General features: G+C 39.1%; 1 protein-coding gene across 1 annotated transcript in view; it reads right to left on the bottom strand.

Moving 5' to 3' along the window:
* sema6bb (sema domain, transmembrane domain (TM), and cytoplasmic domain, (semaphorin) 6Bb) overlaps positions 1-26518 on the bottom strand; it is a 116879-nt gene that overhangs the window by 14414 nt on the left and 75947 nt on the right. The window contains exons 6-16 of the mRNA XM_084389197.1: positions 24690-24788; positions 22896-22986; positions 22130-22249; positions 19079-19167; positions 17531-17748; positions 9416-9547; positions 9158-9307; positions 8373-8552; positions 3491-3631; positions 1525-1602; positions 238-296 (exon numbers count right to left, since the gene is read on the bottom strand). Coding sequence (XP_084245323.1) covers positions 238-296; positions 1525-1602; positions 3491-3631; positions 8373-8552; positions 9158-9307; positions 9416-9547; positions 17531-17748; positions 19079-19167; positions 22130-22249; positions 22896-22986; positions 24690-24788 — 1357 coding nt within the window. The remainder of the gene's footprint in view (positions 1-237; positions 297-1524; positions 1603-3490; positions 3632-8372; positions 8553-9157; positions 9308-9415; positions 9548-17530; positions 17749-19078; positions 19168-22129; positions 22250-22895; positions 22987-24689; positions 24789-26518) is intronic.

Here is a 26518-nt window from a genome sequence, read left to right as displayed (position 1 = left end):
ACCCAGAACTCGACGCTGTTCCAAGACGAACATAATAGGAGATGAAAGGGGAACTATATATAGAAAGCGTGAGTTGTGATCACCACGCACCCAAACAGAGGCTCTTGCAGCAGAACAGAAGCTCAAAATGGGGCGGAAAACGACGGCGGCCGCAGGTCTGACGGGACGAGACGAGGGGAGAGAACGAGAGGTCACAGCATGAAGAGTTTTATTGTTGTAATAAAAATGTACTCTTACCGTCACAGTCGCCCAAGTGAGAAGTGTTTCCATGCTCGACGTCTTGCTCGAAGGGAAGCCTGTGGTGAAAGAACAGTAGTAGAATCATTCATCAGCAAACCACATAAACAGGCCATAAAACTGCACCACCTGAATTACAGTAATACCTGTGTATTTACTCTCTCTCTCTCTTTTTCTTTGAAAGAAAAACACCATTTTAAATGCTGTCTTGAAGGGTAATTCTTAAATGTTTTGCTCCTCTTGGCTTTGATAATAAGCAATATTGTAAATTAAAAGCCTGTGCAGGATGTGTGCAGAAACTTAATCTGTGCTTGTGATCAAATCTTGTACACACAGAGGCATCACAGTGCTCTATTAGAGATGTTCTGTGTTACCTTAAAGCCACATTAATGAAGAAAAATGACTGCAGTCGACTCACGAATGGCTTCCTTCCAACCGCATAAGTCAAACAGAGGAAAGGCCGAAGGCTACACACAGCAGAAGCGTGCATTGGGGGACCAGCCTCTTTCCACTACCGTCGGCAATTAGTTCAAGCCCAGGACAACAAGGCAGCCAGGGGTCTTTTACTGCCAGGGTCTTAGTTTTTCAGAAGATACGTTTACACCCGTGTGGTTAAACGCTTTCTGTGAAATGTCTATAAAATATAATGTTTCTGCAACCTGCAGGCGCAGAGCAGTAATCTCCACAACTCCTCTGAGAGAAGATGGCTGTTTTTCTTTTTATACTATAGCGGTAAACCACCCCGAGAATTTAAATGAGCACACAGATTCCTTCCCGCCGCTCTCCTGAGGATGAACATTAGCCATACTGTAGAAATTGAGAAGCACATAAAGACAGATAAACAGCCGACAGAACGTTCCTGTACTTGTTTTGCATATTCACGGTTTGTGTATATTAGCAATTGGCAGTAATTAGAACTACTTCTGTATCGTTTTTCCACTGCGAAATTCAATTGGTGAGAATTTTTCAGCATTATGCGAGACGGAATCGATCGACAGGTTGACCGTCCTTGGTAAATCAAATCAGATCCAGCCAGAGAGCTGTAATTGCATAACGGTGCTGAGGTAAAACGTCTCCAAGTTTTGATCTCAGAATACCTCAGACAACCTGTATTTGCACACAAAACTCAATAAAACTGTCCCTCTGAGGACGGATATAATTTCACAAGTGTACTTAAACGGAGGCACAACACAAAAAGCAGTTTTTTTAGATGCTTTGTCTGAAGATTGAACTCTTTTTGTTTATGTAAAAAGATGTTGTGTTATCAGGAACATTGTCGAAACTCACCTGGTACCTGCACGGAGGAAAGAGCAGGTGCTTCCTCTGGTCCAGCCGCAGTAGGGATCCCGTGAGGCGATGCAGTTTCTGTGAAACAACAGAAAAAAGAATGTATGATACCCCTACAGCGCCAGACTGTATATAGTTTAATTCCGCTGGATTTCATCCAAGTATGATCCACCTGGTTCAGTGCACACATTAGATGTGTGACATGTGTTAGTGCGCCTCACTGGGCTGCACCGATGGCCCATGGGCACAGACACAGAGCACGGGCTGGTGCCTGTCCCTGACCAGTGATCACAGAAACACAGAGCTATCCTAGAGCTGAAAGCTATAAACAATTGCTAGAATTGTACTTAAAAGGACAAATGGTTCAGGCACTACATGATGTCACTATTCATGCTAAATTTGTATTTTAGGGGTAGGTTTAAGTTCTGGATTAGCTTAAATAGCTTTATTTAACAACAGTATCAATGAGTCAGTGGGAGGTACCCAGATGCATAGCTAGGTAAATGTATGGGTTTGTCCACAAAATTTTGATAAACATGAAAAAAACTCCCATTGGGAACATTTTGGGATATTGGAACTGACCCTTATTGATTAAACCATCAAAATATGAGTAGTATGTTATACTGGGAAGAAGACAACACTAAACTTGGTTAAGATATTTAAATGACAAAAATTAGCATGATATAGCTTATCATGGACTATGGATTTTATGTTACTATGCAAAAATGCATATAAAAACAAAAAGCTCATGAAATAAAGCATATGTTGTCTACAATATAATTAGTTATTAATATTTTGTTGGTTCTCTTTGTTTTTGATTACAGCAGCTATTATCTAGGAATCCGCTTGTTAAGTCTGATGTCACGTGTCACCATTTCACATGTTCAAGCGCTCTATTAGATATCAAAAGCAAACAACAAACAGTGCTAATATACTGTACATTCAGTGTGCTGTAATACTACCGAAAAATCATGATCCTAACTTAGTTATCTCCATAGCGAAACCTCAGTTGGCCAGAGAGTGACTCGTCTTTTATAAATCTTTAAAATATTGGTGTCCGGGACGCCATGAGCTCGGAGACTGTAGTGTACACTGTAACGTTTTAAAAGCTTAAAAGTGTGATATGATTAAATAGTGCTCATAAATGGCAGTTGAGATAGTATATGGAGGCTTGGACCAAGAAACAGTATTCCCTACATCACAACTTAACAAGCGAATAAGCTTTGCGCATATGTCATGCATAATATCTTGCCAAGCCTTCTTACATTTTTCCCAAAGGTGAGATTCACTCATCAGCTTTGTTTGAGGTATAGAATTTCCCAAAGGTTTTCAATGGGATTAAGTAAAGCCTTTGTTGCATGTGTGGTGTGTTTTAGATCGCGTTATTGTGTTAGAAATGACATATTGTGTTCAATCTCCATACAGATGCTCCATACTGAGTTGTCCTCAAGCCACTTCTTGGTTGTCTTTGCAACTTGGACAGGAGCATTGTCTTTTTGAAGAGCAACATCTGATAATTCCTCTTTAGATAACTTTTCAATTGTGGAAAGCAAGCCATTCTGCAATATTCTCCAGTACTCCAAAGCATTAAATTACTTTTCACAGTAGCTCACCAATACCAGCAGCTAAAAAGGCATCCCACACAATGACACCTCTTCCTCCATGCTTCACTGTGGTAGAGATGCATTTATTATTATATTTCTCACCAGATTTTCGAAGACACCACTCTGGAGCATCACCATGCAACTCGTGTTTCATTTGATTCATCACTCCACACAACTTCCCATTTTCTGCCAAAAACTTTATTCTGTTTTTGATATTTGTTTTTCTGAGACAGCAAAGGCTTTTTAAGTAGTGCATTTGCTTAAATTTAGTTAATTTCCTGACCAATAATTTGTGGTTAAGACAATTACAAGCTTAGTGTTTAGCCATTCTGGGAGTGTGTGTGTGTGTGTGTGTCACTTACTTCATGCAGCGGGAATAGAGCTGGCAGCGTGCTACAGGCACTTTGATCACGCAAGAGGGAAAAGCCAGTAGGAGGCTGTGACTGATGCGGTCCAGCGTGAGAGAGAGCAGCTGCCTGGCCTGAGGAGAGTCCGTCCCACACCTGGAACACACACGGTCCAAATCAATTTGCAACAAATTAAAAGAGTGCAGGGAGAAAGTCAAACACAATTTACACAGAGAAAACACTCAAGCACAGTTTGATACAGAATGACCTTAATAAAGCCTAAACAGTCAAGCCTAACATAGTCTGATAATGTTTATCGGAACTCGATATACACACACACACACTATATACTATCCTTTTAACACATTAGACCTAAGTTATGAAAGTTTGCTGTCATCTTGAAACTAATATTATTAAAGATCATGAAAAATTTCAACCAAGGCCATCTATCCATTAAGATACCAGCTTGTTATATGCGTCTAATGAACCGACACTAACTTTCACCCTCTGAATGAAAAATAGGATGAGGCGTAAAGGGCTTCAAACAGAAAACGCGTGTCGTATTAATGCGATATCATATTAATGTGTTGTCACTTTGTGCTTGGCCTCAGTAACTAATCAGATTGATATCTGGGAGTCTGGCAGCCGCCCACTCCTCTGTGCTTTACACTTAATTGGCACTTACCACTTAGAGTATCTCTTTTGCACTTGCCATACTGGCTTGAAAGCACATTTGTTTGTATACATATGCACACATACATGACATATGGTTATAGAAACGTTTAGGATAATGGCCTCAATAGCAGCGGAGATATCATTAGTACTTTATGCATCGGATCGGAGTAATGAGCCACACTTACCAAAGGCCATGAGAAATGAGATCAAGCTCACTTCAAAAAGTAATTTTCCTAATCAGCATTTTATAGTTATTTAAAATAATAAAAAAAAAAGTAAAAACAGATCAATTTACTTGTGAAGCAAAAAGATATACAGACTAGAAATATAACTCAAACTATTAAAAATGAATTACATTATATGTCAAAAGTTATTCTGATTAATCATATATATATATACAGTGAGGAAAATAAGTATTTGAACACCCTGCTATTTTGCAAGTTCTCCCACTTGGAAATCATGGAGGGGTCTGAAATTGTCATCGTAGGTGCATGTCCACTGTGAGAGACAATCTAAAAAAAAAAATCCAGAAATCACAATATATGATTTTTTAACTATTTATTTGTATGATACAGCTGCAAATAAGTATTTGAACACCTGTCTATCAGCCAGAATTCTGACCCTCAAAGACCTGTTAGTCTGCCTTTAAAATGTCCACCTCCACTCCATTTATTATCCTAAATTAGATGCACCTGTTTGAGGTCGTTAGCTACATAAAGACACCTGTCCACCCCATACAATCAGTAAGAATCCAACTACTAACATGGCCAAGACCAAAGAGCTGTCCAAAGACACTAGAGACAAAATTGTACACCTCCACAAGGCTGGAAAGGGCTACGGGGAAATTGCCAAGCAGCTTGGTGAAAAAAGGTCCACTGTTGGAGCAATCATTAGAAAATGGAAGAAGCTAAACATGACTGTCAATCTCCCTTGGACTGGGGCTCCATGCAAGATCTCACCTCGTGGGGTCTCAAAGATCCTAAGAAAGGTGAGAAATCAGCCCAGAACTACACGGGAGGAGCTGGTCAATGACCTGAAAAGAGCTGGGACCACCGTTTCCAAGGTTACTGTTGGTAATACACTAAGACGTCATGGTTTGAAATCATGCATGGCACGGAAGGTTTCCCTGCTTAAACCAGGTCAAGGCCCGTCTTAAGTTTGCCAATGACCATTTGGATGATCCAGAGGAGTCATGGGAGAAAGTCATGTGGTCAGATGAGACCAAAATATAACTTTTTGGTCATAATTCCACTAAACGTGTTTGGAGGAAGAAGAATGATGAGTACCATCCCAAGAACACCATCCCTACTGTGAAGCATGGGGGTGGTAGCATCATGCTTTGGGGGTGTTTTTCTGCACATGGGACAGGGCGACTGCACTGTATTAAGGAGAGGATGACCGGGGCCATGTATTGCGAGATTTTTGGGAACAACCTCCTTCCCTCAGTTAGAGCATTGAAGATGGGTCGAGGCTGGCTCTTCCAACATGACAATGACCCGAAGCACACAGCCAGGATAACCAAGGAGTGGCTCTGTAAGAAGCATATCAAGGTTCTGGCGTGGCCTAGCCAGTCTCCAGACCTAAACCCAATAGAGAATCTTTGGAGGGAGCTCAAACTCCGTGTTTCTCAGCGACAGCCCAGAAACCTGACTGATCTAGAGAAGATCTGTGTGGAGGAGTGGGCCAAAATCCCTCCTGCAGTGTGTGCAAACCTGGTGAAAAACTACAGGAAACGTTTGACCTCTGTAATTGCAAACAAAGGCTACTGTACCAAATATTAACATTGATTTTCTCAGGTGTTCAAATACTTATTTGCAGCTGTATCATACAAATAAATAGTTAAAAAAATCATACATTGTTATTTCTGGATTTTTTTTTTTAGATTATGTCTCTCACAGTGGACATGCACCTACGATGAGGACCCAGCCACTGGAAGACCCAGCCACGACCCATCTTCAATGCTCTTACTGAGGGAAGGAGGTTGTTGGCCAAGATCTCGCGATACATGGCCCCATCCATCCTCCCCTCAATACGGTGCAGTCGTCCTGTCCCCTTAGCAGAAAAGCATCCCCAAATAATGATGTTTCCACCTCCATGCTTCACGGTTGGGATGGTGTTCTTGGGGTTGTACTCATCCTTCTTCTTCCTCCAAACACGGCGAGTGGAGTTTAGACCAAAAAGCTCTATTTTTGTCTCATCAGACCACATGACCTTCTCCCATTCCTCCTCTGGATCATCCAGATGGTCATTGGCAAACTTCAGACGGGCCTGGACATGCGCTGGCTTGAGCAGGGGGACCTTGCGTGCGCTGCAGAATTTTAATCCATGACGCCGTAGTGTGTTACTAATGGTTTTCTTTGAGACTGTGGTCCCAGCTCTCTTCAGGTCATTGACCAGGTCCTGCCGTGTAGTTCTGGGCTGATCCCTCACCTTCCTCATGATCATTGATGCCCCACGAGGTGAGATCTTGCATGGTGCCCCAGACCGAGGGAGATTGACCGTCATCTTGAACTTCTTCCATTTTCTAATAATTGCACCAACAGTTGTTGTCTTCTCACCAAGCTGCTTGCCTATTGTCCTGTAGCCCATCCCAGCCTTGTGCGGGTCTACAATTTTATCCCTGATGTCCTTACACAGCTCTCTGGTCTTGGCCATTGTGGAGAGGTTGGAGTCGGTTTGATTGAGTGTGAACAGGTGTCTTTTATACAGGTAACGAGTTCAAACAGGTGCAGTTAATACAGGTAATGAGTGGAGAAAAGGAGAGTTTCTTAAAGAAAAACTAACAGGTCTGTGAGAGCCGGAATTCTTACTGGTTGGTAGGTGATCAAATACTTATGTCATGCAATAAAATGCAAATTAATTATTTAAAAATCATACAATGTGATTTTCTGGATTTTTGTTTTAGATTCCGTCTCTCACAGTTGAAGTGTACCTATGATAAAAAATTACAGACCTCTACATGCTTTGTAAGTAGGAAAACCTGCAAAATCATCAGTGTATCAAATATATATATATATACACACACATACACAATATGTGTATACAAACATGCACAAACATAGAATGATCATATAGGTGAATATGTATATAATGTGCCACTAAATGAACACATTTAATTGACAGCCCTGGTTGAAAAATGCGTAGTGAGAGAGAAAAAAATGAATGAATGAATCATTGCAGTCGTACAGCTCCTTTTTTAGGCAGCCAAAACAAGTAACGAAGGGGAGAAACAGGAAGAGAACAGAGAGAGGGTGAGATAAAAAGGTGCCACTGGCAAGTTTAAACTGATTTACGAAGAAAAAAGCTGGCTCTCTTGACACATGTGAGTAGGAGAGCAAAACAGAAGACGTAAGAGATGAATATGAACCACTGCTATAGTTAGATCACAGAAAACAAGCGAGAAAAAGACTATTTCATAGACAAAAGTCAGACAACTTACACAGAAGATACAAAGACAGTGAGATAAAAGGAAAGCGTTTATAAAAAAAAGAGATTGACATGAATTAACACCCAAGCCAGCCATCTTAATTGTGTTTGTTTCGCTACAGTGTCTTGATCGATATGGATGATGACACATGCATTTTTGAGCATTTTCCGTCGGTCGCGGCCTCCCTGACCCTGCGCGTGTCAAATGATTTACCTCTTTACCGCCGTGTGATGAGAGATGGCAGAGGTTATGCAAGGCCAGCATGATCGGAGCCTGATCTGATTACTCCATCTACACTCCTCTGATTAGCCTGTTTCCCGCTGCGCTAGACAAAGCTAGCACTGTCAAAGCCGCCATTCTCACCACACACACACTCCTACTCTGATAAATTGCATGGACATTTTTAGTGATTCGTGCTGATTCATGTTTTATCAAGGGTCTTTGTTTTGTTTAGCTAATTCTGTGTTTGGAAATTAACACCCTGCAGACAGGCTAACCAGATTTACAGCATATGTTTTTTTTGCTTTAGACTAGAGTGTAAAAAGTTTCTCGTTTTTTTAATTAGTGGTATCGAATGTGCGAATGTGAGGAGAAACAGAATAAACAGCATTTTGTCTGTTTGGATCAAGATGCAATTAGCACAATATCCATGGAAAATGAGTGTTGCTTGCAAACTCCTACCACCTTCAGCAAGAAATAATGACCAGCTAACGCCCCATCTGTTTGCATGCTGTGGCTTGTGATTCTCCACCAATATACAATCACAAAAGGGCACGTTTCAAAATTAACCTCTACCTGTCTGGGTTGTAGCCTTCCAGTTCCTCGAGGAACACATTGCTGTTCGTCACAGTGTTATCCCTGTTAGGGGTAACGAGGAATTTGAGGATGGTCCCTCGGCTGGAACCCAGGAAAAGGACTGTCTGGTTGCCATAGGGACCGGCGTTTGTGTCCACCACCATTTTGTTGAGCTGGTATCTGAAAGCAACAGAAGACAACTTAATTAATTCTCAAATGAGACCGAATGTGGAAAAGAGGCATTAAATTGTAAACCAAAACCTGCTGCCAAAATAACAAAACGCATAAATCCGAAAAGCAATTTGCATTGACAAACTGGCATATCTTGAGGAAACCAAAACTGCTCTACTAGGATGATTCAGCTTTCTAAAATAAGACTCATCTCCTTGAGTGTTTAAAATGACACAAACAACTTGTCACCATAATCTTGTTGTGCCCTGTGGGATGCTGAGAAACCCCAGCTGCTGGAACCCCATAGTCTGAAGACTGAGATTGGACAGATACTAATGCGAGCAGACGACACAGGCTGGGCGAAGTTAGCAGCTAGTGTTCTTTTGCTTGACTTTTGCCAGCTTCTGAAGTTTGAAGTTGGTAATTTGCTGGCCCAAGGTAGTCTAGGTGGTTGATGGACTACCAGATGGTGTGATTAAGTTTGACTTGATAGCTCAACTGGAGCTGGTACTCCACTTCAGACCAGTGACAAACCAGATACCATGTTCCCTGTATGACCTGGTTTTAACAGTAGACAACCTGGTCTAGGCTGCCTGAGAGAAAGTTGTCCTCACCTGACCATGGTCCTAACAATCCATGGTCTCTGACCGAGCGATGGGACGGCTTCATCCATCAGCGGATGGGTCTTGACAAAAGTTAGCATGTCATCGGGGAAAGAGTTGGAGGAGTTGAACTTCGTGCCTTGAATGGCACAACCACCCGGCCTGAGAAATTCATAAACACAGCGCATTATTATAAACTTTCTCTCTGCAGGTTGGCATTTGAGGACATAAAACACTCTCTAAAGTTGTAAATGTCATTTCATTCAGTACCTCGGTTTGGGCACAACCTCATCTGGAACAGGTGTCCATATCGACTCGGGCGATTTCTGCTCTTTAAATCTTCCATCAAACACTCCAGCCAGCTGCTCCATGTCGAAAGCACACACTGCAGAGCCAGGAATACTGCAAAAACACGGCACAATGTTCGTATTATGTGATACTCAGACCTGTTCTGTTTCCATGATACTCAGATCTGTTCTGTTTCCATGATACTGCTCTGTGCTGGAGGAGGCTTGCAACACCAAATGGATTTAATTTATCACTAACATGTCGAAAAAACATTAGTTGAGAGCCTTGAAAGGTCCATACAGTGGGTAGTTGGACAGTCATTTCAAGGTAACTAGAGCAGAGAATATTGTCCAGAGCTGTCACAGGAAACATTGGGTGACTGCAAGCTCTTCCAGTCCTTGACCTTTACCTCCCACTGAGGAACTATTCAAGAACGCAGCAATACACAAATGCAACAGTGAGAAACATTCTTGGGTTTCTCCAACAATAATACAAGTGGCTCAATAGAAAGCCACATGATGAATCAGAATTCAACATGACCAATACTCATATTGAGCACAGGGTCATACACACAAAGACAAAACAACATTAGGGTAACAGATTACACTAAAATAATGCAATACACATTAACTAAACAGAAATTGTAAAACAAAACATAATAAACTAATGTATATTAATGAAAACAAAAATAAGAAACTTAATTATCTATATGAAATATATTCATATGTCTTGTCAAGCAGGGACTTGTCCTTGGGAATGTCCTTCTACCATGTAAAATTACATAATTAATCTTTTAGTTTTTACTTGCAAAGTTAAAAAATTTACATATAAATGTAAAACTGCATGTAATTCGAAGTTTAGAACATTTTGTTTTTATTGTATTGTATTTTACACCTAAAGTTGTCCAATTAACAGTTTATTTATTTTAGTGAATGTGACTGTCTGCATCTTAAAGGAATCCAATGATATTGTAATATGGAAATAATTAGTATTTCTATTACTTAGACATGGAATCAGGGACTTAAATCAACCCCTAGCAATTAGCATCTTCATGCCATGAACAAGGAATACCTTAAAATGTGTGGTTTGTATTCTGATTGCATCTCTTAATGTATAATGTTTCCTTCTTGAGCATCAGTGAATGAAACATAAAAACAGTCGTGGATCATCCAGGAAACAACACACAGCATTATGATTCAAGTATATGTAAACTTTATTTTTACATTTTAAGGTTTATTTGTGTAAATGCAAAAGTAATTTTTTCTTGTTCACTCTTTAAAATAAATTCAAAAGGGGAAATTGGTCTCAAAAGGGGGTTTTCACAATGGTGCCATAAAGAAACATTTTGGGTTCTCAAAATAAACTTTCATTGATTAGTTCTTAGACCATTTTTTCTTAGTGTGAAGAACAATTTAATAATTTAAAGAACTTTTTTCACTATAAAGCACACTTTAGCACAATGGTTCCATGGATGGATAGGTTCAAAGAACTTTTATTTTTTAAGAGTGCAAACTGTATGTAAACATCTGTTATGTGAAACAGCTTATTCAGGACAAAACTAAATAAATAAAAAAATAACATGCAATTTTTATGATCTCTCTTATTTTGTAAAAATGTATAATATCTTGCATATTCTGCAAGGGGTATGTAAACATGAATATGAGCAGAACTGTTTGTTTGTTATGGATTTTTTGTAAATCTTACACATCTCAGTTTCTCCATACAGCAATTTTTATGAAAGATCTCAAAATGCACATAAAAATACATGAATGGAAACCCAAATCGTGATTGCATCTCTCTCTCTCCTCCTACTGCAACACTGAGCTTCATTCTCTAAACTGTCCTGAAGTGATTTGTCTCTGGTGAAGTGACAGCTTTCAGCACTTAAAGACTTTCTTAAGAGAGAAGAGAGAGTCACACAGGGTGAGTCAGTTCAGTTCTCGTTTACGCCCACTCACTCTATCCTTCTCTACTTCCTCCTCAGATTCCTGGCACTGACATACTTTATAAGTACAAGCCACAGCTGTATTCTCATGCATCCTTGACACAGGTGAGTCGTTCACTCCCTCTCCACCACTCTCTTGAGCTCTATAGCTCTCACAATCTTCTTGGTGCACACAGTAAGTTTGTCACCCATGATTCTATGGGCTATGACTCTAAGAGATTGGGTGGCAGGTTCAGGTCTGGATGGAGTGACACCCAAGCTGACCTGGCAAAATCACCCATGCTGATCTGGGCTTTGTGGTCAGTATAACCGTATGTCTTGCTGGAAGGGAATTAATGTGAGAGTCTATAAAGCTCAGGGGCAGAAGCAAGGATAAACAGCTGTCTCCAATAGCATTTTGGGACACATCTGCAACATGTCCACTGGTTGCAGTGGGTTTTAATATGTGTGTGTGTGAAAGCATAGGCCAGAAAGCAGCTGAGAATGACCTACTGATTGACAGAGCTAAAACTGTTCAAACGGTTCAGCTTCAGCATTCAGGCAATTTTCTGACAAGACCTCATTAGCCTCATATCAGCCTGAACATCAATGTCATCAGTCTGACACACTGCAGACCCTCCAAAAAGCCTGACAGGTGAACAACTTGTAGCATTGGCAGAACATGGCTTTCTCTTTTTAAAACAGAATATCATAACGTCTTCTGCATTCTTGTTTCTTATACCATTTCTTTCACATACAAACTTATTTTATACACAAACATTATGTATAGTTTCTAAAACAATTTTGTGCTAAACTTTTATTGTTTATTATTATTTACTTTTATTATTTTTGTTGCATTTTATGAATAGTTCAGGTTTCTTACAGACGTAGTTTACAATACCACCCACAAAACCCCACCATTTATGCTACTGTATCTTTAAAATGTTAATGTAAAAATCAAATAAACTCAGTTATAATTGCTGAATACTGAATAGCTCCCTATTGTGACATCAATATTTTCTAAAGTACCAATTTTAGTTTAGTTTACAAAACATTTTTACTAATGATTTTAATTGGTCTTGTTTGAATGGTTTGCCAGCATTTAGAATAAATATAAAAATATGCATAAAATATTAAGGCTTGTTTTCAGAGTCGTATTTTGTCTTACTGCACTAGCAGAATTTTCATTTTTTTTTACTTTTTACTTTAAAAAGAAAAAGAAAACTGCCAGTGCAATAAAAATACACTCATAATAAAGATAAAATCTCTCAAACCAAGTCTTAATATTGAATGCAGAGTTGCTTCAAGTATATTTATCTTTATCTTCAGATATTTGAACTGAAAAAAAAAATCAGTTTTCTACAATGTGAAAAATTTGGAATGAGGCAGAGTAATTGATGACACAATTACTATTTTTGAGTGACCTATTCCTTTAAACAAATTTGTACTGTAAATATAATGCTATGATTAGTAAAGGAAGTCTGACTGAATTAATGTAATGTCTTCCAGTTTAAACAGAAAAGTTCCTCAGTCTCTTTCTGTACGTCTCATCTTGGAGCTCTGTCAAAACGCTTCTCCTTGCTCATTCCTCTTTTTCCTCTTCACCTTTATGAGCTCTCTCTGTCTCCACTCTCTCTTTTAAAAGTCCCTCAGCTGCCTCAAACCCGAGCGTGTGCCTCTCCAGCAGATTCTGGCCTTCTTTCATTTCCCCCTTCAATCTGAACTCAGCATCCTCCTCCTGCATCCACCATGATCCACTGAGAGGATGATCTCACCTGCAGCCTCTCATTTACAACAATCTCACTTCATCTCTCCTGCTCTGCTTGGAGCCTCGACCTCACACCTCGAAGCATCGGGAGCTCAAATGAGATGCAAACACCTCTCTCCCGCCTGCTCTGTTTCTGTGAGAGTGAAACCGGTCTTCTATACAGAGAATATTCTGAAAATACTTAATATGTATGAAGGCTCTTTAATGTTTTATTGGAACATATTTGATTCACCAAAGAATCATCCTTTGAATGCTAGTGTACTATCTAGGAATGACCCGAGCCATGTCTAGGGATAAGAATATCTTGGACACTTGGAGGTGAGCTAAGATTTATCTTGAACTTCTAACCAAACTCCCAGAACTCCTAGCAACCATACAGCAAGCCCTGGAAATCATCCTCAACACCCTAGCACATGCTTTGACTCGTGTGGGCAACGCAAGTTCCCCCCTTTTCTTTCCATGATTTCATGTAATCTACTACAGTCCATGTGCACAAAACAAAGGGCAAAAAAAAAAAAAGCAGAAAACTGTATTGATGCTTTATACAGCAAAGTATAATGGAGAGAAATTATGACTCATTTTTTCCAATCATGGGTTCAGGAAGTATTTTTTCCATTCATTTCCTCCAGAGAGATTTAAAAACATTCTTCAATGAAGAATAAACCATGAACCAAACCAACCACCTCTGAAATGAATCATAACATTGCAAACTTTGATTTGAAGAAATTAATACTTATTTTTTTATATTTAATTATTAATAATAAAATAGAAATTCTATTAAGCAAGGACACTTAAATTTGATCAAAAGTGACAGTAAAGACATTTGTAATTTATATATATATATATATATATATATATATATATATATATATATATATTCTATTTAATTTTGATCTTTCTATTCATCAAAGAATCCTAAAAAATGTATCATGGTTTCCACAGGAATATTATGCAACACAGCTGTTTTCAACATTAATTTCAACATAAAAAAAGGTTTCTTTATCAAATCAGCTTATTGAATAAGCAGTTATGTATAACTGAAATCAGTTCATTTAAATGTTAATCATATTTCACAGTATTATTGTTTTTACTGTATTTTGATCAAATAAATGCAGCCTTGGTGAGCATAAGAGACTTCATTCAAAAACATTACAAAATCTTACCAACCCCAAACGTTTGAATGGTAGTGTATATGAAAATAAGAACCAAGTAAAGTACAAGACTACAGTACATGCCTCTTTTATGAAAACTAACTACTCATTCTATTAAGCATTACAAATTAGGGTTATTCATTCAAATCACTCACTACAATCACTTGTGACTCTTGGCTTGGCTTTTTTGGAAAAAAATGTGCATGAATATTTCAAGTAAGATTTAGAATTTAAATGTGCTCATGTATAAAAAAATCAGCTTGATCATCAAAATGTTCAAAATCAGCAGAATAGTCCTGTAATCACTCTCCATTTAGCATGAGTCACCACTGACTTTTAGACAATCTGCACTTTATTACAGTCCTTCCCATAATACTTATACCCATCTCAACCACATCCCAGAATGCCCTCCTCTCATTCCCATAGTCCTCCCCTGCTGCTGCGTCTGCCACGCACTAACCGGTCCCGGCAATTTGTCTGAGAGCCCTTTAACAGACCACACATCCTCCCGGCAGGCTAGCGGAGCCCCCTGCGCTGTTTATAGAGGACTGCAGCTGCAGACGGGAATGCTTGTACAGCTGGACGCTCCCTGCCACTGCACCTCGGTGCTCCATCTCTTACTGAGCCCGCCGTGGATCTGTGCCCTCAGGATAAGAGGGGAGGAGAGGAACCCATGTCTCTATATGAGCCAGATGATAAAAGCGTTTTTTAACTCTTGTGAAGGAGAGGTGGGGGAAGACGTGGGCTATTATTGACCCCCCCCCCCCCCCCCCCCCCCCCCCCCCCCACACACACACACACACACACACACACACACACACACACTCACACAACAAATACTCATCCTTCATCTTTTTCTCTTCCCATCTCGACCCCCCAGAGCAGCCATTAGCAGGCTGAGATGTTATTAGACTTGGCATTTGCTGAGGTTTGGCCCATGCTCTGACATAAATACACATTTGCATGCTGGGAGTCCTGCCCTTCCTCCATCATTCAGAGGGTGCTCGTTGCTCTTCATTTGTCGCACACACACAGGTCTCATAAAAATATTACAAATCATGCACGCTCTTACACACACCGAGGACATAACTCAACAAGATATTAAATGAATTTTCAACTGATGTAGAGTCTGAAATTTGACTAAGTCTTATTTCACTTTCAAATAAAAAACAAAATCATTCTAATCATTACATTTAGATGACCTTTGCATTCATCAAATGCTTACTCAAAGTAAATATTTAAAAACATTAATGATTCAATAAAACTGTTAAATGTAATCTTTAGTAAATCTCAATAGGAATATACTGTACAATATAATACTGTGATTGCTAAACATTTTTTTTAACATTTTATTTTAAATTTATTTCAAATTTTTCATTGATTTAGTCTACATATTCAAAAGTTTTTGGTCAGTGTGATTTTGTTTTTGAAAGAAATGAATACTTTATCAGCAAGGATGATTTAATTTGATCAAAACCAAAAGTAAAGACATCTGTTGCAAAATTTAAAACAGATGCAGTTCTTTTTTTTTTTTCTTTTTTTAACTTCTATCAATCAGATAATTCTTAAAAACATAAAAACATTAAAAAGAAGCACACCTGTTTTCAACATTGATAATAAGAAATCATTTCTAAAGGATCATACAGATGCTGAAAATTCAGCTTTGCCATCACAGGAATAAATTACATTTTAAATTATATTAAAGTAAAAACAGTTCTTTTAAACGTGAATAATGTCACGAAATTACTGTTTTTACTGCATTTACTGATCAAATAAATGCAGCCTTTATGAGCAGGAGACTTTTTTTGGGGGTGACACAATTTTGGGTGAACTGTCCCTTTAAGCACTGCAGTCACTCTCATACCTTGATCACACACACTGGTAGAAAAGTGCATACATGAACCCTTTTCTATAAATTTTCTCTTCTCTTCATTTCCTCTCATAGTAATGACTCTTTCAGCGTCTTCACATCCCTTTTGACAGCCCTCCCTCTTTTCATGTTCTCATATTCTTTCCTGTAATTATTTCCAGCAAACTCCATCAAAACATGCACTTGCTCCCTGATCCCAAAAATATGTTTTGTTGTTGCTTTCCTCTCTAAGTGTGTCATTTTGGTGACAGCCTGTCAGCATGTGTACATCTCCCCACCATCAATTCCATTCCTCATTCTTACATCAATATCTATCTCTTCCCCTTCCCATTCTGTCACAGAGCCTCTCTACATGCCATTAAAACCTGCAATAATATTCCCTGCAGTGTCGCACCAGTGTTCTATATTCAGAGGTTTTTCACCCACAATCCCACAGGACGACCTAAACCCAGAGCGATTGTACCCGTTTCCCAGTGCTCTGCTGTTGCCACCAGCCTGTGATATTTCCAGCTCAACTGTCTATCAATGAGGCTGCTAATGCACTATATTTGGGAGTTTATCTCTTGAGATTCACAGTCTGGTTGGAATCAGGTGGTTCTTAGTCTTCTTTAGCCACATTTTCAATGTGAAGGTCTATATTGCAGTTTATTCAATTAAATGCTGCCCACTTTGTCAGAAAGAGGTCACCTATTCTATTCAATATGTCAATGTTTTTTTTGTTTTTTTTTGAATATAGTTTAAATTGTAATTTCGTCCTGTGATGCAAAGCTGTATTTTCAGCTGCCAATACGCCAGTCTTCAGTGTCACATGATCCTTCAAAAATCATCTAATATGCTGATATGGTGCTTAAATAACATTTCCTATAATCAATGTTAAAAACTGTTTAATATTTTTGTGGAAACAGTGATACATTTTTCTCAGGATTCTTTGATGAATATAAAGTTCAAAAGAACTGTATAATATAATATCATAATTTTTTCTTCTTTTTTTAATCTACTGACCCTAAACCTATGAACGGTAGAGTAGGTATGCTTGTATATCTTGTTCACAGTATTTGCTATCAAGAGTTTCCAACAAAATCTTTCAAAGATTGATTCCTAGCAAACTTTGGCAAATCCTGAGGCAAATTCTTCAACAGAAAAGCTCATTGTAAAAGCCTAGAAACCTGCAAATACAACTTTTCTCAGTAGCAGACTGATAAAAACCAGTGCACCCTGACTCCTGGAAACTGGAAGCCAGCCAATCGGAGAGAAGCTAGTGATTTCAACCAGTTTTTTTCCATTTTTGTGCGCAATATGCATCGTGGGTGGTTCTTTTCTTGTTTCTTGACTGCTGCCGAGAAAAGGTTTTCGTCAGTGTTTGCACGTAAAGGCTGCGACCCACCTGTTGGAGGGTGTGGAGAAGACAGCGAGGATGATATCCCTGCCGTGCATGCGGATGATGGGACTGGTGGAATGCAGGAGGTTGAAGTAGAAGTGCGAGTCTCCTGGTATTGAGCAGTTCAGCCGAGCTTTCAGGAAGGACGTCCATTGCTTTTCGAGCACACGCTGCGAACCGCCCTGATCTGTTTTGCACACGCGTGCTACGCGAGACACAACCACCTAAGGTCACAGAAAATGGAATTAACTTGCATATTAATTATGAATTTTAAGCATTTGATAGTACGCACATCAAACAGTACTGTATCCTCTCCAAAAAGCCCTAAATCTTTTAATCCTTGTGGTTTTTAAGCAGATTTTGGAGAGTAGCTAGTCTGTGTAAAATGGGTAAGCTAATATAAATTCATTCATGAAAATGTCAGCATTCCCTAAAACGGGTTCGGCAAGTGATTTCAAAAGAGCTGAATCCAAAGTACAGTGGGTTTTTGTTCTCCTCGAGGTCCAGCAGTACAAATGCTTGCGCAAGCACAATTCTGTTCTTGCAGAAGTCTTGCATTGCTAATTCTCACATAATAGGAACCCTTGTTAGTGTGTCGATGTGTTTTTCTCAGTTTTCAGTAAATGATATTACGGATTTCAGTTGCCTTGAAAAACAACAACAGAAAAACAACTTCTGTGTGCTTAAATTACACTCAAAACAGCTTTATAGGGCATGATTATTAAATTAAACATTCAGCACAAAAACAGGGAAAAGGTCATACTGCAGTCTGACTGGAAATACAGTAGTTAGTATTGACATTTGAATAATATTGCCAGACTGGACATACGGTAACACAATTTCAGATTACTCCCACTATTTTTTCCATGATCTTTCTAAACCGATCCCACAGGAAGGTTTAACTCCAATTTTTCTTTTGCAGCCCAGGAATTTTATGTTTACATTTATGCATATGGCAGATGTTTCATCCAAACTAACTTACATAGCATTCAATGTATACATTTGATAATTTCCCTGGGAATTGAAACCATGATCTTGGTGTCATGTAACTGTTTAAGCAAGGGGAATTAAACTCAAATTCTTTATGAGACAACAAAATAGAAACAAATAAGACAATAGCTGATATGTGGTAAGAGTAAAGAGCTATAAAATTAATGTGAATATCATAGCCCAAATCCTTTGCTCTTGGGAGAATTTATACTCTCGTAAAAATAAAGGTTCCAAAAGGCAGGCCATAGTGAACAGTTCTTAAAATAATCTTTTTTTTCTTAGAGTGAAGAACATAATAATCTAAAGAACCCTTTTTCCACTATAAATAACCTTTTGTGCAATGAAAAAATCAAATGGATGTTAAAGGTTTTTCATAGAACCATAAATGCCAATAAATAATTTTTAATTTTACAAGTGAATTGAAATATATGCCTTCTGAGTGCAGACTGGCACTCTTTGGATGTCTTATGAAACTCTAGAAGAAACACATGTGAGAACATTGGGGACTTTTTCCTCATTATGAAACCTGAGAATAATGAGACTTGTGCTCTACCATCCTCTCACCTTCTCCAGGTAGTTGAACTCCATGGCCATCTCTCTGAAAAAGAAGTAGACATGCGGCCCCCATTCCACAGCATTCACAAAGTACGGCTCTGAAACAGACCGACCAGGACCAAACCATTAGTATTTCCTGTTCAGGACACTTTACTGCTCTCTCAGATCACATGGTTTTCAGAAGGGCTGATCTGACAGAACTACAGTGTTGAACTACAGGCTGCTTTCCAATAGGGCCATTAGCTCGTCAACGGACACACAAACCAAAAGGAGGAAAGTGAGGGCGTTTTGGGACAGGAAGTGACCCAGGACAGCAGGAGGGAGATTGAGTCAGGACACAGATGTGCTTTCTGCTGCATCAGTGAGAGATCACATCAGGCCACAGACCATCGGAGCAAAGGAAGATGGGAAGAAGGGGTGGATTTTGACACTGCAGCTGACTCAGATGTGGATTCTTAGAAAGCCTTATCGACCCTGACGTTAATGCTCCACTCCAAAAACTAATGAGATGTCTACCCCAGAATGCAATTGTGACAATCTCAGTGAAACATAAATATTTTAATTCAATATATCACTGATCTGTTTTTATTGATACTTTACATTGTTAAATGACTGTACTGTATATAACAGCTCAAGCTAGAAATTCTACATAAATTGAAGTAATCAAATGTAAAATAACTGCATAGTCCTCATTGTATAAATTTAATAAAGATTACTTTTTAAACCCTAAAACTCCTTATTAAACCTACAAAAGTTATTCAGACAAGAGCACTAAGTGATTATCTCTTTTTGCTTTTTTCTTTGATTAAAACTAACGACACAGACTGTACAAGGGATATTGGCTGCTGTCACTTTAAGACCTCATGCACATGACGCTGATCTGACACGCGTACGATTTTCTCTCTTTATGTTTATTTGAGACTTTTTTTTTTAAGACTGTGCTTACAAGGATACTTAGAAAAACAAGCATTTTGTCATGATTTTGTGTATGTTTTTGCAAACGATAACCTCAAATCTGTACAATCACACTGTCTGAGAAGCAGCTTTCTGTGTGTGTGTTTCGGATGTGTGTTCACATAGAGATGCTTCTCAGACAGTAACAATCTGAGTTCTCGCGGAGCCCACATATCATAATGATATACTGTAATCATATACTATGCTGCGTTGATTTCGTTTAACGTTTTCAACATGTTAAACAGAAGAAGAAGAAAAATGAACATGTTATTTTTGACAGCCTAATATACAGTGAGGAAAATAAGTATTTGAACACCCTGCTATTTTGCAAGGTCTCCCACTTAGAAATCATGGAGGGGTCTGAAATTGTCATCGTAGGTGCATGTCCACTGTGAGAGACATAATCTAAAAAAAAAAAATCCAGAAATCACAATGTATGATTTTTTAACTATTTATTTGTATGATACAGCTGCAAATAAGTATTTGAACACCTGAGAAAATCAATGTTAATATTTGGTACAGTAGCCTTTGTTTGCAATTACAGAGGTCAAACGTTTCCTGTAGTTTTTCACCAGGTTTGCACTCACTGCAGGAGGGATTTTGGCCCACTCCTCCACACAGATCTTCTCTAGATCAGTCAGGTTTCTGGGCTGTCGCTGAGAAACACGGAGTTTGAGCTCCCTCCAAAGATTCTCTATTGGGTTTAGGTCTGGAGACTGGCTAGGCCACGCCAGAACCTTGATATGCTTCTTACAGAGCCACTCCTTGGTTATCCTGGCTGTGTGCTTCGGGTCATTGTCATGTTGGAAGACCCAGCCTCGACCCATCTTCAATGCTCTAACTGAGGGAAGGAGGTTGTTCCCCAAAATCTTGCAATACATGGCCCCGGTCATCCTCTCCTTAATACAGTGCAGTCGCCCTGTCCCATGTGCAGAAAAACACCCCTAAAGCATGATGCTACCACCCCCATGCTTCACAGTAGGGATGGTGTTCTTGGGATGGTACTCATCATTCTTCTTCCTCCAAACACGTTTAGTGGAATTATGACCAAAAAGTTCTATTTTGGTCTCATCTGACCACATGACTTTCTCCCATGACTCCTCTGGATCATCCAAATGGTCATTGGCAAACTTAAGACGGGCCTTGACATGTGCTGGTTTAAGCAGGGGAACCTTCCGTGCCATGCATGATTTCAAACCATGACGTCTTAGTGTATTACCAATAGTAACCTTGGAAACGGTGGTCCCAGCTCTTTTCAGGTCATTGACCAGCTCCTCCCGTGTAGTTCTGGGCTGATTTCTCACCTTTCTTAGGATCATTGAGACCCCACGAGGTGAGATCTTGCATGGAGCCCCAGTCCAAGGGAGATTGACAGTCATGTTTAGCTTCTTCCATTTTCTAATGATTGCTCCAACAGTGGACCTTTTTTCACCCAGCTGCTTGGCAATTTCCCCGTAGCCCTTTCCAGCCTTGTGGAGGTGTACAATTTTGTCTCTAGTGTCTTTGGACAGCTCTTTGGTCTTGGCCATGTTAGTAGTTGGATTCTTACTGATTGTATGGGGTGGACAGGTGTCTTTATGTAGCTAACGACCTCAAACAGGTGCATCTAATTTAGGATAATAAATGGAGTGGAGGTGGACATTTTAAAGGCAGACTAACAGGTCTTTGAGGGTCAGAATTCTAGCTGATATACTTATTATTTGCAGCTGTATCATACAAATAAATAGTTAAAAAATCATATATTGTGATTTCTGGATTTTTTTTTTTAGATTATGTCTCTCACAGTGGACATGCACCTACGATGACAATTTCAGACCCCTCCATGATTTCCAAGTGGGAGAACTTGCAAAATAGCAGGGTGTTCAAATACTTATTTTCCTCACTGTATATACATATATATATTTAAAATGATAGTTAGATTTCATGATGGTTAGCAGGCTGTTGCCTATTAAGACAGTAGGCTAGGTTTTGGAGCAGTAAAGTACACTTAACTCTCTCTCACACACATTATACAATACACAAACACCATTAATATTACATCCATGTGCTGACACTAGTCTGCACGGCTTCCCCTTCCCGTCAACTAACGATTGACGTCTTCATTACCTCTAAACCATTTGGAGTCGTGTTTCACCGTGCGCAGGGCAGGATTGTCCCCCAGACTCCTGTAGATCACGGCATCAATGGCCAGAAAATCAGTCACTGTGGCAGTGTAGAGATTCCCCTCTGCAAAAACAGCACACAAACTATATAAAATATCTCTCTATAATAATATGTAGACAGAGATATATGTAGAGATAATATTATATAAAATATAATCTAATAATAATATATATAACCTCTCTAAAAATGATTAATATAATAAAAAAAATAATATATAATATATACCTTTCCCCTTTTCCATCTAAAATATCCCCTTTATGCATCAGAATAGATGTTTCATGCATCTGAGTTATGCACATTATGTGGTAAATTGATAAAACAACAGTTATTTTTAGTTGTTTAGCTTCCTTGCCTTCTCTGATGGATCAGCACTGCCTTACAGACTAAAAATATGCTCTCAATATACTTTTGTCAGAGTAATGCATCTTCATATACTTAAAAAAATTTCATTTCCCTTTAGGTTCGACCAGGCAGGAAGCAGTAAAGCCATAATGTCGTGCAGGGAATGTGCTGGACAGCATATGTGCATGATTAGATTGAGAGATAGACATAAATATTGTTCATAGACCGGCATGTAATTAAGTTAAAGAATAACAGCAGGGACATCAGCATTACCGCACTGCTGTATATCTATATATAGTCCTGTAATATGCAGTCATGTTCACTGTGTTAATGCAGAAAGCAACAGAATATGCTGGCGGAGTCTCACCTGCATATAGGGCCACGTTGGCATGTTTCGGGTCATATGGGCTTCTAGCCATCCCACTGACGGTTTCACCCACCATCTCAAGAGTGTCTCCCTGCACACACACACACAGTAAACACACTCATTAATTAGAGACAAAAATGCCCAATGCACAGATGACCGTGCATAACTAACACTATCAAAATAAACGTGATCCTCCGAGATATAGAGTTGGATAATACAAAAGCAGAAAGAGAGAAATAGTGTCAAGTGTAGGAATAACAGAAGCAGAGTTAAAACATATGCATAAAATTTAATTTCAAAAACATCCACAGGCAATTTATTGCACAATAACAGTTCAAGCTGAAAATTACTCTCAGGCCATTACAACTAACTATAAATAAACCTGTGCACTCTCTTTCTCTCTCTCTGTCTCTATCATACATTTCTGTCTCTAGAGAGCCTCTTAAACTCTTGACAGGTGTAATGTTGCATTACAGGTGTGCGATAATTCTTTTACTCAGATCTGCAACAGTGTGTTTCAGACCTGACAGACAGAGTTTCTTCATGTCCTCGAGAACTGCATACACAAAATTCTATCTTTCTGAATCCCTTGATGGAAATAGTGGCAGGTGGTTGTCAAGATCGGGGTGTCTGCAATTTTCCTCTTAAAGCAGTTTCTCAAATTGCTACTAAACAGAGAAATTACTTAACGGACTGGCATGGATGCTATCAGCCTGTGGCACTGCTGATGTGTTATGAAAGACCAGGATGCTTCAATAGCGACCTTCGGCTCTTCTGCATTGTTCTGTCTCATGTCTCTCATCTTTCTCTTGGCAATGCCCCATAGATTCTCTTGAAATATCTCACTTGTAATGTAATGAGTCTATATAATATATTAGTTTCACCTTTTAAGTTGAATTACTGAAATAAATGAACTTTTGCACGATATTCAAATTTTTCGAGTTTAACCTGTATATAAAAATGTCATTATTATATAATATTATATTATTCCAGGCTAGAATCCGGCAGAGTGGATGATTAGTAATTATGTGTTTTCCTTCTTTATCCAGCAAGTTGTATATTATTAGTGTGATTGGTTCAGAAGTCTGGCGCAGCATTTATGTTTCAAGTTGATGCCGCAGGTGGACCTGCAGCTAAGACCCTCCATTAATGTGACTCACGTACGCTGGGGGCGATAGAGTCACCGGCCAGATGGATGGAAGACAACCAACACACACACACACACACACACACACACACACACACACACACACACACACAGTCACACAGAGTCTTGGATTCAAACAACATGCCCATTGAGTGGCATTACCACAACCACGCATAGAAAACCACATCTAGACTGATTAATGACAGCTCTCTGCTCTTGAGGTCATCAGAAACAGCTTGCTGCTTCTGGGCATATTGACGGTCAGGCAGGTGGAAAAACAGAGTATAGACAAACGGCAGGGGGGATTCTTTTTTAGCTTGGGGGTTGTGAAGTGATTCCCATCCGGGTCAAAAATGCATAGCGACCCAATGAAGCCAGTCGTTTGGAACGATGCTGCAAGCAGTGCTCTGAAATGCACTGTGAAGTTTTGAAGCAAAAAAAGCAGTTAGTGAGAATGAAATAAAATATGTGTGAGAAATGTAATGGGCTGCAGAGAATAAAAAAAAAGTATGAAAAAAAAAATAATGGGAAAATACAGACCCCAAAAACATTGACAAAACTTTGGGGTAATGAAAGCACAGAGGGTGTGGTGAGGTTCTGAAACAATACATTTTTGTGCAAGTGTGTTTCAAACATGCAGTACTCACTGTATAATTGGCACATAAGGGATTGAAGGCGTTGGTCCCGCAGATAAACAATCCGCCCTGCCGACTGAGGAGAACCTTCATGTAGTTACGGCACTCATCCTAAAAAATAGAAGAAGAAAGTCATTTGTTTCCTAAATCAAACTCTCTTGAACAAATTCCCCCTCAGGTTGACATCACATTTCTCAGCACTTTCAATTTTATTCCAAGGATTGTTTGCATCTGTACAAACAATTCACTTGGCAAACCAGAGGCACGCCACAGTGAGTCATTCGGTTAAACCTCGGTTCAATTGAACGCACATGTTTGAGTCCTGCACCTGTGAAGGGCTTTAAGAGATGTGAAATAGAGATGGATTATGTCATGCTCCCCCACGTGCCGCCCCCCCCACCGGTGTACCCCGCGTGTGCCCGCCAGTGTGGCACCATTTGATGGGCAGCAACCTGTGGGCAACGGGGCCTCATGATCACAGCAATCTGTTCTCGAATGAAGAGAGAGAGAGTGAGGACGTGTGGAAGGAGCCGGAGGGGGAGAAGTGGGATTGAGTGTTATTCCAGATGCTCAGGTCCTCACAGGGTTCTTGTTTTTCAGTGGAGAAATGAGGAGCGAGAGAAATAGTACATGAGAGAAATCATTGCTATCTAAAAAATGTTTTATTATTAAATGTATTTAATTGAATTACCTAAATTATTTAATGAAATATTCATGGCTCAACTCCAGCTTTCTGAAACTAAACATGGACAAGACTGAAATCATTATTACTGGAACCCCATCACTTCCTACTGACTTTGCCTATGATATTGCTGTTACTCTCATCAAATCATCCAGTACTGTTAAAAATGTTGGTGTTATTCTCTCACTTTTGAAACTCATATCAACTCAGCATCTACTATGGAAGTCTCTCTCCTGCAATAATAATATTTCTGAGTTAAAAACCCGTCTCAAAACTCATTTGTTTTCTGAATGTTATCATTCTCAAGCTGTGTTCTGTATTTCTCTGTATATGATTATATGCTGATGTGTGCCACCCTGTGTATGTAATGCCCTTTTACTGTCTTTGTATTATCCTTGCTTTATTATTGTACTATTGTCTTTCATTATTACCTGTTGTTTGTTATTATTACCTACCCTATTGCTTTTTTTTCTTATTGTATCGATTTTGTTTAGCATCCCTGAGCAATGGAAAGGTGCTATATAAATAAAAATGACTATTATTATTTTCTAATGTTACTTTGTATGGTTTTATTTGTTAATGTATTAAAACAATTAAAAAGTAATAATTGAAGCTGTACAAATTGTATTGTTTTTTTTACTTTATTTATTTTAATTATCATATTGCTTTATCAATACCAATTGTCATGCCAATAAAGGATGAGAATGAGTGCGAGGTGAGAGCAATACAGAAATGCCTTAAACTGTTGGCGATAGATCATGAACTAACTGATAACGGCACATTAAATCACATAAATGTCAGCCCACAATTCATTGCTATGAGCGTACCTGGCCTGTTATTAGTTCTTCTGTAAGACAGATGCTTTTTTTATCGTTTTGGCATTGTGTGTAGGTGGTGTGGGTGCTGTGATGCAGATGTATCCTGTGTTTGTGTATTTGTGTGTACGAGTCTCTGTAGGACCAATGCACCAAGACCTTATAACTCTACTCATAAAACCGATTCGACAAACTCCTCCAAGAGTCCAAACACTTGGCACAGCTCCTGGTCTTCTAAGCGATAAAGCACATACCGTGGATAAACAACAACAGCCTTCTCGTCCTCCTCCAGCTCTTCAAATCACTATCACCTGGTCTTTCCAATTTCATCCCCTCGTTTCATA

The sequence above is a fragment of the Rutilus rutilus genome, assembly GCF_951802725.1.
Source record: "Rutilus rutilus genome assembly, chromosome: 19".
Taxonomy (NCBI): Eukaryota; Metazoa; Chordata; class Actinopteri; order Cypriniformes; family Leuciscidae; genus Rutilus; species Rutilus rutilus.
The sequence above is the reverse complement of the archived record's forward strand: the minus strand, read 5'-3'. Positions and strand labels throughout refer to the sequence as shown.